Source organism: Cladophialophora carrionii (genome assembly GCF_000365165.1).
Source record: "Cladophialophora carrionii CBS 160.54 unplaced genomic scaffold supercont1.3, whole genome shotgun sequence".
Classification (NCBI taxonomy): domain Eukaryota; kingdom Fungi; phylum Ascomycota; class Eurotiomycetes; order Chaetothyriales; family Herpotrichiellaceae; genus Cladophialophora; species Cladophialophora carrionii.
The window spans coordinates 1,120,692-1,135,772 of record NW_008481828.1 but is presented as its reverse complement, the minus strand read 5'-3'; the positions used below and the strand labels follow the sequence as shown (position 1 = coordinate 1,135,772).

The 15,081-nt window shown below is 53.1% G+C and overlaps 3 protein-coding genes across 3 annotated transcripts; 2 read left to right on the top strand and 1 right to left on the bottom strand.

Annotated features, from left to right (window-relative positions):
• Window positions 1-1,252: 1,252 nt before the first annotated feature.
• Window positions 1,253-2,723, bottom strand: G647_03796 (uncharacterized protein; the record flags this gene model as incomplete). Its single annotated transcript, XM_008728141.1, has 2 exons — window positions 1,253-2,547; window positions 2,594-2,723. 2 exons carry the CDS (start codon window positions 2,721-2,723, stop codon window positions 1,253-1,255), a joined length of 1,425 nt encoding a protein of 474 aa, XP_008726363.1.
• Window positions 2,724-8,959: 6,236 nt separating this feature from the next.
• Window positions 8,960-9,784, top strand: G647_03795 (uncharacterized protein; the record flags this gene model as incomplete). Its single annotated transcript, XM_008728140.1, has 3 exons — window positions 8,960-9,377; window positions 9,474-9,669; window positions 9,724-9,784. The coding sequence occupies 3 exons, from the start codon at window positions 8,960-8,962 to the stop codon at window positions 9,782-9,784; spliced, it is 675 nt and encodes a 224-aa protein (XP_008726362.1).
• A 3,119-nt stretch (window positions 9,785-12,903) lies between these two features.
• Window positions 12,904-14,424, top strand: G647_03794 (uncharacterized protein; the record flags this gene model as incomplete). Its single annotated transcript, XM_008728139.1, has 4 exons — window positions 12,904-12,942; window positions 13,002-13,130; window positions 13,191-14,282; window positions 14,338-14,424. 4 exons carry the CDS (start codon window positions 12,904-12,906, stop codon window positions 14,422-14,424), a joined length of 1,347 nt encoding a protein of 448 aa, XP_008726361.1.
• Between the last annotated feature and the right edge of the window lie 657 nt (window positions 14,425-15,081).

Sequence of the window (15,081 nt, the reverse complement as noted above, 5' to 3'; positions counted from 1 at the left end):
GTAGGTAGTGTAGCCGGTTCGTCGTTGATCGGTCTCAGTCTCGGTCTTGACCTCAGCGACCTTCACATTCACAATCACAATCACGATCGCCACCACCACTACGAGATCAGTGAGTGGATACGTCCATACGTGTTATAAATACGTGCTTCTCCCTCCTGTACAGGTACAAATCCAAACATGGCTGTAGGACGCTACCTGTCTGCCTGGCTGGCTGGCTGGCTACTCGAACCCGGTCACTAGAGGACTGTACGGAAGACTGTACGGGGTTATACTGTACGTCGTAGTCCTGCCACGTCGATGCCAAAACGTCCCCTTCGTCCCACACAGTCCGGGCAACATTTACAGAGCAGGCTACTGTACTGTGACGAGTACTAGTACAGAGTACCGGGATGATAGAGCGCACGTTGTAAAGAGCATGTTGTAACGAGCATGTTGTAAAGAGCATGTTGTAAAGAGCACGTTGCTGACGCTGACCTCCGTGCTGAATGTCCTTGAGCACAATGGATGACTACAGAAGAGACTAGGGAAGGGAAGAATTTCGATACTGTGTCTAGACCACCCAGCTAATTGCAGTCCTGGAACTGTTTGCTGGATGGACAAAGGCCGAGCAAATACCTCGACCTTGGGCAAAGTTTGTGGAGTTCCTTTCTATTCGGCCAAGGCCAAATATATTTCCCACGTATGTTCAACTAACTCTTTCCCAGTCCTCGACCATTGTCCCGAAGCGGCGTGTCTTAACCAAGCTAGGAGAATGGGTGACCTTGACAGTCTGCAAGCAACTTTGGGGTTGGTCCCGAGCTGTGTCAGCGTAGATTCCTCTTTCCGGAACTGATTCTTTGCTTCCACCCCCAGTTGCTCAAACGAAACTGTATGTGTTCAATCCATTTCAGACGACCGTCCCAGCTCCCCCAATCGACTTCCACTCGAAGACCAGCATATGTCGTCCTTTGCACTGATCGGCGGTCTCGCATGTCCCGGTTACTTTCCCAAGAAGTGGGATGGCTAGCTCGTCGAGGAGAGAGCTGTGCGTTGTGGATCGGACTCTCTGCCAGAAAGCCACGGCTCTCGCCGTATTCTCGAGCACAGTCTGCCATAAAGCAAATGACGCCAAATCCCGAGGTTCTGTGTGTCCTGTATTACCCATTGTTTAGGTGCGCAAGCCGATAAACACCACTCCAAATACATTGCAACGCGGGATATGGAAGCGAAAGCGCGAACGTGGTCGGGTCGTAGGTGTAAGTTTCAACATGCTTCAAGTCTGAGGTCGGTAGAAGTTACCATCTCTCTCGATGACGCGTTTGGTCGTCCCGTCAGCAGAGGTATATACTAAATCGCCTTTCAACAAACGTTGCGTCTCCTCATCGTCATCGTCCTCGTCGTCACCAACGTCGGGCTCGATGACGTCGTGCGCGCCAGGTGGGGCAGGAGCGGGATATCCGGACGACAACGTGTCCGGTCGAGCCCCGGATTTGAGAGGCGGTTGGTATCCAGAACCGCTCGAGCTGAAAGGCCTTTTCACCGAAGTAGGCGCAGGCATATTGTATCTCGGCGCCAGTGGACCATGCTTCAGTTCGCTACTGATGTGTGTTTGGAGCAGCGGCGGTAACGTGAACCTTGATTCGGGGTCCCTGTTTATGGCACTGGGGACAGCTGACTGGCTTTGTTGTCCCAGGCGAGAAGACATCGGAGGTAGTGCTGGCCGCGGGAGCTGGTCAAACGGAGCCCTGGGAGTTGCGAACTGTCCATACACAGAAGGAGGTGGCATTGATGTCGAAGGTGTTGGGAGGAGAGGGCTCGTCATTGGCAGCGACGGCCCCGACATTTGGCGGTTTGGAACAGCAGACCGGCCATAAACACTGTCGACAGATTCCCTCCTGTCGTACTGGCTCCCAAGGCTGTCGCGACTGGCGGATCTTGAGTGATCGAGAGCTTGATAATTGGCGTGTGGTGTACCTTGATAGGAGCTGGGGGCTTCGTCCCCTTCGGCACCAGCCTTGGGGCGTCTCTTTCTCTGCCGGACATCACGCCGAATGCGTACACGGCAGCCCTGGTCAGCCACTAGGACACTCAATTCGGTACTCTGATCAAGACCTGGGAACTTCTTCGCGCTGTAGACCTGAAACGGCGTCGACAAGACATCCATCCGGTTGAAAATACCTTCGTGACGGACCGGCGCGTTGACGTTGTCCACTCTCAGAGAGCGATCAAACGGTTTTCCCATGTCGGCATCGATATCATGTTTGACGCCTTCGAAGAGAGAGAATCGAAGACGGTACCAACCCTCGTGCCGAACAGACAGGTCAGGGAATATAAAGTACGCAGCGCGCTTTGGCTTCTCCAAGTAAGCGGCGCTTGCCACGGTGACACCCGCTAGCACAGGGATAGCAGTCGGGGTGTGCATCTTCCCGGCAGCAATTGGTCGAGCGACCTCTAAACTGGCGTAGAGCATGAATGTGGCATCGTAAATCATGGTCGCCTCAGTTCCGTTGATGAAAATCTTGAGCTCGACAACGGGTGGCGGGTCTACTGGTCTGCGGTCATTCGAAGCTATCACGCGTCAGTTGAGTTCCTCAGGACGTCGCGCCGGACCTACATTTGTTACCGGAGCCGCACGCGCGAGCTTTCTCTGGTTGCTGGACGACTTCTAATGTGTAAGTAATAGTTCTGCGGTCGATAGTCGTCCGGTGGAATTCATTCCTCGTCTCATGAGGTGGTTGCTGCATGTTGTAGTGGTTCTCTCCGATCCGATACGTCCTAATCAGTAGGTCGTCCAGGAAGAGTTCGGTTTGTCCCGGTACAAAGAGCTCGGGAGCGGGTGGCGGACCAGGTGCAATGGGTCGGCGAGCGTTATACTCCTTCCCAAGAGTCTCTTTCAGGCCTGGGAGGCTTTGACCTGATTCTTGGCTGGGAGGTGACGCCGCACAAGGCTGCTGCTGCTGTAGATCTCCTAGACTATCCATATCGCCTGTCAGCGGCCTCTCTCTAACTGGGGGAAGCTGTGCCATAATAACGGTATAGGATAGAACCGAGAGAGAGGGAAAGTGCAGTGCAGTGGCAGATAGCCAAGGTAAAATATATCCAGGCTCCTGGAGCCCGGACACCGGGCAACAAGGTAAATACGGATGTCGACCTTGCGGTACATCAGGTCGGAATCCGATCTTCTCTTGCGGCGAGCGTCGTTCCTGCCCTCCGGTACGTGTATGAGACACGGTTCGAGAGCCAGTACGACCGTGCTGGATCGACGTGTCGTGGCCAAGTGCATGACAACCAACCGACAACAGAAAAAGACTGACCTGGATCAACCCTCCACCTGCCTCTGAGGGCAACTCTTCGTCGCCAATATGACGCGCTTCGACTCCTTGGTGACTTGGTGTTGGCTGGGAAATATCGGAGGACGGTCTTTGTCCGGCTCAATCAAAGGTAAATCGCAGTATACTTTCGGAAGCGCTACCGCTCAGATCTGTTCACTGACTGAACTGAGGGATTCGGCGGTTCGAGTTCCTCCTGCCCCGATGCGGCTCCCTCTTCCTAATCCCACTCTTTGCCCAGCCGTAAGGTAATGGAACAGCTGGTCGGTGCTGAACGCTATCACTAAATCGTGTCCAACAAAGCGTCGATCGCAAATATATTTGCTGCTGCAACCCAGGCGCGGATGATTTTTCGCTCGATAGATGTGAGACAGGATAGACGTAGAAGCCGTGACGAGCCAAGGTACCGGGACGTTTATTCGTTGCTGATTGAGTCGGAGGCTTCAACGTGCGCACGGCGGTGGGGATAGGTGAAATATCCTTTTCGACCAAGACTGACCAAACACTCAACGACGACTGCGGCACGAATGACGACAAAGAACTTGCTCACTACCCTGCCGGGAAAGGTAGCGACAGCGAGGGTAGGAGAGACCAAGTGCACGGGAAAGAGAAGAGGATGGTGGATGTAAGAGATAGAAGTGAAGGGTGGGAGAGACGCTTGCAGCTGGGAGTCTGGGACGAGCTACGGGAGCCAGCCCGGAGCCAGAGCCAAAGCCAGAGCCAACGCCAGACACAGGAGCCGGCACCCAGCACGCAGCACCAAGCACCCAAGCGACCGGCGAAAATGTGGGAATGGCGGCACCGACACCACCAGACGCCAGGACCAGCGCCGGCAGCAGCACCAATCTGAAAAGGCGAAGCGAGCCAACGCTGGCTCCTGGATTGGCCCGTCCACCCTCCCATTCCTAGCGGCTCCCCCAAGAAAGATGGGCCGATCCACCTTATTCACCTAGCCGCGCCCAAACGTCAAGGAATCAGCGTTCGGGACTGCAAGCGGGCCCGCAAATGCACACCCCGTCCAACGTCTTATGGCTGCCCCGTTCGTCAATACTCGCAGCGCCTGTAGCACAAAGGCAGTGTCGGCATAGATTTGGCTGCATACGCGCTGCAGAGGGTTTCGTGGCCCTGTCGGCTCATAGGCCTGACGCTGTGTCCAGCTTCTTGGGCTGCGCCCACCGCCGCAACGCTAGCACAGGGGATGCCTGGGTGGCTTTTCCCGCCTATCTTCTCTAGGCTTAGGCGCTTCCTGACTGGCATGCGCCCTCGTACTCGCTACAACTTTGTGGGAGCTGGAAGCTTAGTGCTCAGGCTAATGGTGCACGTTCCCTCGGGTACTCGTACACTCTAACACGCATGGGCGCCATGAACAGTTTGGGGAAAACCTGCAACATCTTCTTTTGGTTCAGCCGGCAATCATCCCCGTCTTTGAATTTGCAGAGCGTGGCCCATGAGCCAACCACGAACGACGAGCAGCAGAATAGAGCCAGACGAAGCCGCTAAGTCGTGCCAACTGCATCTCTCGGAGGCTAGCATTGCCGTCCAAGCAAGACTTGGACCGATCTTCAGGATCTAGTGTTTAAGAGAGACAGGAAGCGAGAGTGAGAAACAGTGATGGCCTTTTGTGCGTCAAAGCGCAGGCGACAGAGCTCAGCTGATGCCGTGCGGAATTCTACTGTGACCTCCGTACGCTGGATGCATAATATCCATCGAAGCCACAATATTCGAGTGTGCATAGAATTCGTCAGGCCACGCACGTGTTGGGGGACGGTCGAGGATGGGTCGAACCACCACCGAAGGTGGTCCGAGATGTCAGAGACTGCCTTTGACGTCTCCAGTTGCATCTCCTGACCTGGAGCACCGTGCATATTCAGCCTTCAAAGGTCGAGCTGGCCTCTTGGTATTCACTGGCGAAGAATGGCTACGTCGCCTCTCATGAATATGTGGCAGCGCCTCAAAGTGTAATTTGGGCCAGAAGGCGATCTACTGTGGTACTCTGCCCTCTCTCGGACAAGCCAAGCGCCTGCTACACCGTGGCACCGAGCATAGTAGTACACCGAAGACTTTTTATGCCACAGGAAATCTGTCACAGATTCGTACGACGTCCGCAGGACTCCTGCACGCACCCATTCAAGTCAGGTCGCTTTACGATCAAAACTGGAAAAGCGGTCGCGAGTCCGTGCAACGTCTCCCTCAAAGCAGGTGGTTAGATACTGCGGCTGACAGTAGAGGAGAATGTGATGCACGATACTGGAGAAAACACACCAGTCGGTTCATGAGTTTGGCAGGTTTCGTCTCCAGTGCGAACGTGGTTGACAGGGAGCTCCGGGGACATGGCCTCGGGAGGGAGGATAAAATTGCAGGGGCAGACAGCCTGCTACGCGAGGCCCCAAAGCTCCCTCGAAAACAACCCATGATGACAGGCACTGGCGACACCAGTGGGGGACAGCGTTTGATCCGCAGTACTCATGGGAGAATCACACGTCCGAACTGTCGAAGTGTCGAACTTACATACGGAGTTCGGACATGACCTGTACTTTGGGACAAGTGATCGACAGCAGTCAGACGACGGCCGGCTGGGGGAGACAAGGGAGGGCGGGCCCTGGGCGGCTCCTCTTGGGTTAGGCTCGGCTGCCTGAGACCTGCTGGCGCAGCACAAATCCCATCCCCATCTGCATCCTCGGGGCAGAAGCCGCCGAAATCTCGACTTTGAAGTCTGGCAGTCGACTACTTCTGGGTAACCTATCAGGGGACGCTCCACCCCCCCACGCTCCGGTCTCGTCGCTCGCCTCCCGAAACCAAGGGCCTAGCGCTTCAATGCCGGCGAGCCAAGGCTGTTCCGGGTGCTTTCGTGCAGCAAAACGATGCCCTAGCCTCTCGAGTTAGCCTGGATGAGCAAGGCCTCGGCTCTCTATCTTATTAAAGTTTAGATAACTGCCCCGGAACGGAATCCTTGCGAGCTACGTGACTCGTAGGGCGCTAAAACAATGTACTTGGTACCCCGTACATGACTCTGATAACTCCATGCGAGTACTCGTAAACGAGACAAGATCTCTTCGCATGCCTCATCGTGGCAGAGTAATCTCATCCGTGCATGCAACCTCCTGACAGGATACAATGTATCATGAGACGGATGGCTCGAATGCCGCCCGGCGACAGCTGAGATACTCGAATGGATCCCTGAAGCAAGGCCCACGCGAAGAACCCCCAACGGCTCGGTTGAGCTCATCCTGGTCAAACGCTCTAGGCCTGAATCGGAGAACTTGCTCTTGCCCGATTCGGTATGATGGACCCTTCCATATCCGAGCGTCTGTGAACACGAGACTTTGTCTGAACGGATCTTAGTCGTTGCGATCCTTTGTTTCATTGACGCCATTGCGAGCACATTCGGGGAGTCCGCGACCGTGCATTCTCAATGGGCAAGGCTCCTTGGCGATGAGGCTGGCTCCGAGAGGCGAGCTGTTGGGTGGAGTGGTTGGAAACGAAACCATGGATGCGTCCGCTACAAGAATTACTGTAGAAAAGCAGCCGTTCGTACCTGCAGGCAGTGCATACTTGCCTTCAGTAATGACTTCCTGTCCCGCCTATCTTGTGGACGGAGTACTCCTACCAGAAAGCCTGTGGAAGAAGCCAGCTAAGGCGTGCTTTGATTTGACATGTCAGCCACATTGGATTTAGACTTCCGAAGCTTTCTGGCCTCCATGCTGCATCTTTTTGCTCTCACACCCGACGCTCCCGCCCATGTTGTTTCGAACTGCAGGAAAGCATCAGCACTGCAACAGCCACTGAACCAAGGTCCAGATGTCAGATGGCTCCAAGCACCGTGAATGGCACACAAGGTTTCCAGAGGTCCAACTATTAAGATTTGAGTTTCAACGAATCACGCATCATGAACACGCTTCTGGAAAACACTGCTCCTCTTTCTGGAAGCGCAGGCGTGTAGTATCACGAACCTGCACTCATTACTCGACCATGCACAACGATTGGGTGAACCACATGTCAGATTGTCAAATCGGTCGGGTCGCCCATCAATTTGGGGACCAAACATTGGTCGAACCGAAAAGATTGGCCGTCATCCCATCCCTTGTGTGACGCTTCCAATCAGAACAAGAAATGCCTCTTCCCTCTGCAATACTCCGCAGCAAAGTTTTTGTCAATGTAAATTACACCTGGTCATGGTTCAACCATAGTCGGCTTCGCACGGCTTCGTGGCCAGCATATCCACTCAAACAGAACGAGGAGTTGGCAGGCTTCGATCACATTCGAGGCAACAAATTCGACGTCGGGGAAGAAGGAACGAACTTTGTCACCGGGAAGCCTCGCTGCCGCCTTTCATGTCATATTCATCTTCCCGCTGGATTTGACATCTGGCTAGCTGCATCACGAGGCGGATACACGCTCAATTCCAACCCCATCCCGCTCTCCACGGACCCGGTCTGTCCTACGGAAGCGTTGCACTCCGAACCGTTGTTGCTGTCAGACCAGTCCTCATCATCTTCGATGTTGCAACTCCAGAGGCCTGTTCTAGAATGGTAGGGAATTCAGGAACATACCTTTTTCATCGGGAGGATTTTCCTAGATTGGACCAGAAGCAGAGAAGCTGGTCTGCGGGACGGAAGGTAAAGGCCTTTTGGAAACGTTCCTCTCTGCGCTGGTTCTGTTCCTTGAGGGGATACCTTGGTATGATCTGTTCGGGACGTGTGGTCTCTCCTTCTGTTTTGGTCACAAGTCGTGGGTCCAATACCTGCTCATACTGTTATGCCACCCCCCTCCCCCTCCCCAAATTCGATCCGACTCTGACTCGTCGGCCCGCTGTACAAAACCCCCATAGGTGCTGTTTAATGTTGCGCGCAAAAGTGCTAGCTGAGGTTTGTCGGGCAAGGACTGGCGACTTTGACTTTGCCGACTCCTGCATGCCATCGATTGCGCGCAGAACAAGTCATCACGGCACCGCAGCCCAAGCGAGAAATCGGACCTCCTCTACATTGAAGAGGCCGCAGTAAAAATTTCTCCCAACAGTGCTTCTCGCATTGCCTTATCCTGGCTTCGATGTTGGTGATTGGCGAGGGTTCGTCAAGTCAGGCAGAAATGGACGATATCATTGATGTCAGCCCACAGACACAGCGCTCAGAGCCTTCATTGTGCAGAAGCCAGAGTGGATTCTGCAGCGCAAGGAGGATTCCTGTTATCAGGGTACCTCCAGCCTAGCCTCCAAGGCAGCCATATAAATCATTAATTTGACACTGAAAAGTTAAATGTCTAGCCTACTGCTTGAGTCGATCCTCAGTCATGGTATTGACGGCGCCATGATGCAGCATATCCGAGCATCGTTGTAGATTTGGTAGATTCTAGGGTCAGAGTCCGCTAGAGGCAGGCAGAAGTGGCAGAGACATCACGGTTGCTGGAGGTAGGGAGTAAGGTCAGAATGTTTTCGTTGGGCTCAAATTGAAGCTTTGGTAAAATTGCGAAGTACGCTTCCGTGACTTCCACTCCGCTACTAGGGTCAAGCATTCGCCTCTGAAGCGATACTAATTTTCAAAGTCGAAGGTCAATGGCTTCTTCCTACCATCGGCAACGCGCAAGACGTGTTTCTTTGCAGGTAGAAAGCACCTGATTCCCTCAGACTTTGTCGCTTCTCCTCGAGTATCCGATCCATGGCACCTAGAACGTCGTCCTCGAATCGCCTCGTTCTTGACCTTCTCCGACCCTCGAGATCGACCGCATCATGCGAGCACCTTCGTTTTCGGGAAGCATTTGGCAAACCCGCGAGACACGCTCGCCATGTTTCAACAGCGTCTCCTCAGCTCTCTGAGATGGACGTGGACAGAGATAGCCCTCCGCGGTGGTCACAAACACCCCCGGCATTGAAAGCCCCTGTGCGCGTACGCCCACCCCGAATATCACAACCTCTCAAAGTCAACAAGGACCAGCGCAAGCTTGACGAGTTCTATATCAAATTTCTTGGAAGAGATGGGGACAAAATGCTATCAGAGGAGACGAAGTGGTTGGCAGTTACGAACAAAAGCTTCGATGCTGGACGAAGAGGGTTCAATGATAGACTCGCCTTTTTTGGTCGGTCAAACCGCTCTTTATCAAATGGCAGGTTACTGATCGAGATTGACCAGGCAAGCGCATAGTCGAACTGCAATGCTCACTGGGCCTTATCAGCGTTGCCGACCCTTCACGTTATCAAAGAGCTGAAGATCGGGATCCCCATGGCCGAGAACCGTTCCGCCATCCAGCAACTGAATCAGTCGAGTGCCTATTGGGTAGCGCTCACCATTGGTTTACAAGTCACAAGCAGCTCGCAAACCTCGCCGAGCAATACGGGCTGCCAGAGGTCGTACGGTGGCATCCCAGAGACGTATGTTTTCTTCCGTCCAGGTCACTTAAACGTCCACTGCTAATTCCACGACAGCCCGAACGTCTTCAAGCATCCGGCTCCGAACTCGTCTACGCACAAGCTTTACTATCAATAATAGGGGCACTGGCTCTGGAGCAGGGAGGGGCCGTCGCGAATCGGATTGCCATGGAAAAGGTACTCATGCCACTGGGCCTGAAAAGACACTGGAAAACAAGGCAGGGGGTCGCGCAGCCCTTGGGATCGCAGGGGTGAGGGATTGGGCGTGGAAACCACATCGCCTGTATTGTTCAGAAGAAAATTGTACCAACAATGGCCCCATTAGCATGTACAGGAATCATGGGCTTAGAATGTCTGGGGCCTCTGACACCGCCTGAGCAACGGTTTGATTATTTGCTCAGCCAGCTCTTATGGCACCGTCCATATCGTCGGTCTCCGCGTCTCTAAATCGCAAAATTCAACAACCAATAGAACCAGAGACGGTGGCAGAATGCCAATCGATCTCGGCAATAATGCTGCATTGCACTGTCTTTCGGGCGCGTTGGTAGGAAGGGAAGAAAGTCTCGAAATTTTGTCGCGGAACAAAAAAGGTCGGGGAAATTTGCTTGGCATAGACTGCTGATGTCAGCGCCGCTCAATTGCCAGTCACCTACCAGTCACTCAAAAGTCACCTAACAGTTGACACAGGTGAGAAATCGCTTCAGTGACACCTTGCTGCAGGTCTCGACTGCGGCCTTCATGGTGCAACAGTTCCCCAATGGCCCGAACTTCGACTTCGCTCCTCGCAATGCATCTCTACGGTTTTAGGCTCAGTCGCCGGAAGGATGCCGTTAAGAACACGAGAGTCAGATGAGCTTTGCTTACCTTCAACAGCTATCACTATCCCCCTACCAGCTGAGCGCCATTGGTACCTCTGGCATGACAATGATTCCTCATCCTATGCAGTAGCACTTTATCATTTCACCGTGAACCTTGCAGCCATGAAGACTTCATTCGACGGCATACTAATGCGGCTTTGACGACTCTAAATATCATGTGTACGCCGTGTTCCTGCCAGATAACAGCATCTGCTATCATACTTGCATTCGGTTGTATCAAGCCACGAGTGCGAACACAGCGTGACTCAGTAAATGATATCAAGGCTAGGCTGGGTACCAGTAAGTAGCCCAGCCCGCAAGGCCTAATACAGCCGACGTCACAAACTCCTACTACAACACAATCAGATGTCGTTACTGGGTATTCATCAGATGTTAGATTCTCCGAAGTGCAGATGAAGGCCCTAACTTTAGAGCAGAGATTGAGCCTTGCCCAGACGCTGGATACTCATCCCCAGCGAGTGGTATAATAACAATGTCGACAAAATTTGTGGAGGGAGCATATATGGCTCACTTCCGGTGGGAAGGAGCACCATAACATCATGAATCCTTCGCTTCTACTCTTACTGTGGGCGACGGCTTCCGTAACAACTTTGACTCAGACCCTGAACAGCTCTACTTCAGCTCAGGCAAGCAAGTAATGCTACAAAGTGCGATGTGTTACCAATACATGATCCGGCGCCATTGGACCGGCAGCAACAAGTCGCAGCCAGCCAGCAGGGATTTGTTTATGCACCGTCAGTGCTGGGGAATCTCTTGAACTTTTTGACCGGGCAGCTGGGAGACGCTCTTGTGGCCGCGGAAGTGGAGCTTTTCGACCAGGAAGCGAATGTCTTCGAGGCGCAGGAGGTCATCGCAGCTCTGTCGAAGGTTTGGGACACGCGTGTCTCTCTGCCTATTTTTACTGACAGAATGTGCTCAGGTTTCCAATACTACTCAAACATCAGAAACTTCGGACATGGAGGAACTCTCCTCCTTCATCGCAATATAGGGATTCAAAGGCGTTGATCCTGGCGCGTTCACCAACTTTACACAAGATCTTTTCTTCTCCACGGAACGCCTCTGTTTTAACCCGTTCTCGCTCAGCAGAGCCAGCCCTAACCAAAAACTACCGTTCAAGGTTGCCGACAACATCACCACCGAGTTGATGGCAAAACATTATCAGACCTGCAGCAAGCGGGTCGGCTTTTCGTTGTTGTTATTCATCATTGAGTGGTCTGCCTCAACAACCAGGTAGATATACTGCCGCGAGCACCGCTTACTCCTATACACACCCCAAAACCGCGGAGTTCCTACCTCTTGCGATCAAGACAAACGAGGGTGCAGATTTGATATACAAAACCCCTTGGTTAGCGCAGACGACCGGTTTCTAGCCAAGACATTATTCGAAAGCAACGAGGCGATAGCTTCCGATATGTTCCATTTGACCGCAGCCTATGCCGTGGCCAGCGCTGTGGATGAGGCTGCGTTCGAGGATATCTAGATCTGAGTGCGTACATCTGCTAGGTCTCGCGCGATGGCTTCACAACTGACTGGGTGGTCTCGTAATGTACCCAGCATACTCGCTACTGCTTGCAGGTGCGAAGAAGCTCTTTAACCCTGGTGGACACGTTCGATCAGAACTTCACCATCGGCTCCTCCACTGCATTTGACTCCAGTATCCAGCTGTGCCACAACATCTCTGGTCATTCTCAGGCGGATTGCTACAACCGATGGTTCGTGGACCGTGGACTTTGGACTTCTCTTGGAGTTCAACCGGTCAGGCTCCAGATATGAGGGTACAAACCTTCCAGCGGTGTTCTCAAACCCGATTTCCTCAGCCGAACCAACAGCGAGACTCGTAATGCTGCAGCTCGGTTCCAGACTGACATGGCGCAGATGAGTACGCGATTCGATTCAGGCGAAGAGCTTTGACAGCGATGGATTGTCTCAGGGGGTGCCGTTCATTTGGCGGGCTATGGATCCGATGCGATTGCGTTACTTCCTTGATAAATAGTTGATAAGGCACATGTAGAGGAAGGTAGGTCTCTCACTGTAAATGACACGAGAGCGTGCTGACCAGGTCCAAGCGACTGAGTTTTGAGTCTCTCAGCCTCATTCTTACTGCTGATCACCGTTGGCGAGGCTGCGATAAAGACCCGAAGTTGTTCCGGAACAACTTTCCTCTACAACACCCCCTCTCTCCTCTCTTTCACTTCTCACTCACCCACCCACAACCACTCTTTCTCACAGTCGCACTCGCAGGCGAATGCGCCTTTCTCTTCAAACCTCTCGTTTCAACCTCATAAACGTTCCGACCCTCCTACTTGTCTGCTGACAGGCACTCAACTTCTCGGTTCTCTGGTGAGGACCTGCAGGCGCCATGGCGTCGGCAATCTTCTTCCTCGACTTGAAGGGCAAGGTGAGCGCGCAGTGAAGAAGCCTCGAAATGAATCTGAGACCAGACTGACGCTCTCCCAGACCCTTCTCGCGCGCAACTATCGTGGCGATATTCCCATGTCTGCCGTCGAGAAGTTCCCCGTCTTGCTCTCGGAGGCCGAAGAGGAATCTTCCGCTGTGCCACCATGTTTCTCTGACGAAGGGATTAATGTACGCGTCCATAACGCGGTTCTGCCAGACCGTCGAAACAAAGCTGACCGCGTCTGCTAGTACCTCTACATTCGTCATAATAATCTCTACCTTCTCGCTCTGACCAAGCGCAACACCAATGCTGCGGAGATCCTCCTCTTTCTTCATAAGATTGTTGAGGTTTTCACCGAGTATTTCAAAGAGTTGGAAGAAGAGTCTATTCGCGACAACTTCGTCATCATCTACGAGTTGTTGGACGAGATGATGGACTTTGGCTATCCGCAAACCACGGAGTCGAAGATCCTACAGGAGTACATCACCCAAGAGTCGCACAAGCTCGAGGTTCAGGCTCGTCCTCCCATTGCTGTCACCAATGCTGTGTCCTGGCGCAGTGAGGGTATTCGTTACCGCAAGAACGAAGTCTTCCTTGACGTCATCGAGTCGCTCAATCTCTTGGTCTCAGCCACGGGTAATGTCCTTCGCTCGGAGATCCTCGGTGCCATCAAGATGAAGTGCTACCTCTCCGGCATGCCAGAACTCCGCTTGGGCTTGAATGATAAGGTCATGTTCGAGACCACCGGCCGAGCCACTCGCGGCAAAGCAGTTGAGATGGAAGACGTCAAGTTCCACCAATGTGTGAGACTATCTCGCTTCGAGAACGATCGCACCATCAGCTTCATCCCTCCTGATGGAGAGTTCGAACTCATGAGCTACCGTCTCAACACCGCTGTCAAGCCCCTCATCTGGGTGGAGTGCGTCGTTGAATCTCACTCTGGCTCTCGCATCGAGTACATGCTGAAGGCACGCGCTCAATTCAAGAGACGATCAACTGCCAACAACGTCGAGATCATCATCCCGGTCCCCGACGATGCTGACTCTCCGCGATTCCGCACCAATGTTGGTTCGGTCCACTATGCACCTGAGAAGTCCGCCATCGTCTGGAAGATCAAGCAATTTGGAGGTAGCAAGGAGTTCCTCATGCGCGCTGAGCTGGGCTTGCCCAGTGTGAAGGGCGATGATGAGCGTGGTGGCGGTATGACTGGCGGTTTCGGTGGTAGCATGGGTGGTATTGGAGAAGGCAAATCCAAGCGCCCGATCAATGTCAACTTTGAGATCCCGTACTTCACCACCAGTGGTATTCAAGTTCGCTACTTGAAGATTATTGAACCAAAGGTATGTCATCACCCTGACCATCGCTGTCGCCGCATATCACTGACTTGCGAAACAGTTGCAATACCCCTCGCTTCCATGGGTTCGCTACATCACTCAATCTGGCGATATCGCTGTCCGTCTCCCAGATGTTCAGACGGGTTAGGATCCCGAGGAGAAGAAGTCCCCCAAGAAGCACGGAAGACATCGGGCTGCAACAGCTCCTGCTGTCCTCATCACTTCTTGATCATTTCGGAACCTGAACGTCTTGACGATTGACATGCATCACGTGCCCGTAGTGACTACCTCAGTTTCACTGGGGAAGTCGCTGCCGGTGCAATACTCGGCTCACCTGCCTTGTGTTGGTGGTGACGAGATTGACGTGCGATCATATCAGATGGACAATCACATGCGACACTGGTGAAGCGGCGCACATCGAAAGGCGAGAAAAAGTGCAAGCCTTCACCCACCATCGCTGGTCAACCGTCAAGGAAACAACAACAACAACAACAATCAGAGCACGCAACGCTCGAACCTTTCTAAGGTGAACACTAACAAAGCGTCAACACTCGCAAAGAGGTGCGCAAACTTCCTGATGAGAGCACAGGACAAACACCCTCCTGGCCTCAAAGATGGAAGAATGTCCAGAGTCAAAACTCCCAACCACAACACTGCCCCCCCAAAAACCCCAAAAAGATTGGCACGTCCAAGGCCACTGCACCCTAAGCGAAGGCGCATGCAAAAATATCCTATGTGAATGATGTTGGAAGCAGAATGAATGCGTCGTCTCTTGACGAACCTTGGATGGGATCATTGTTACCAG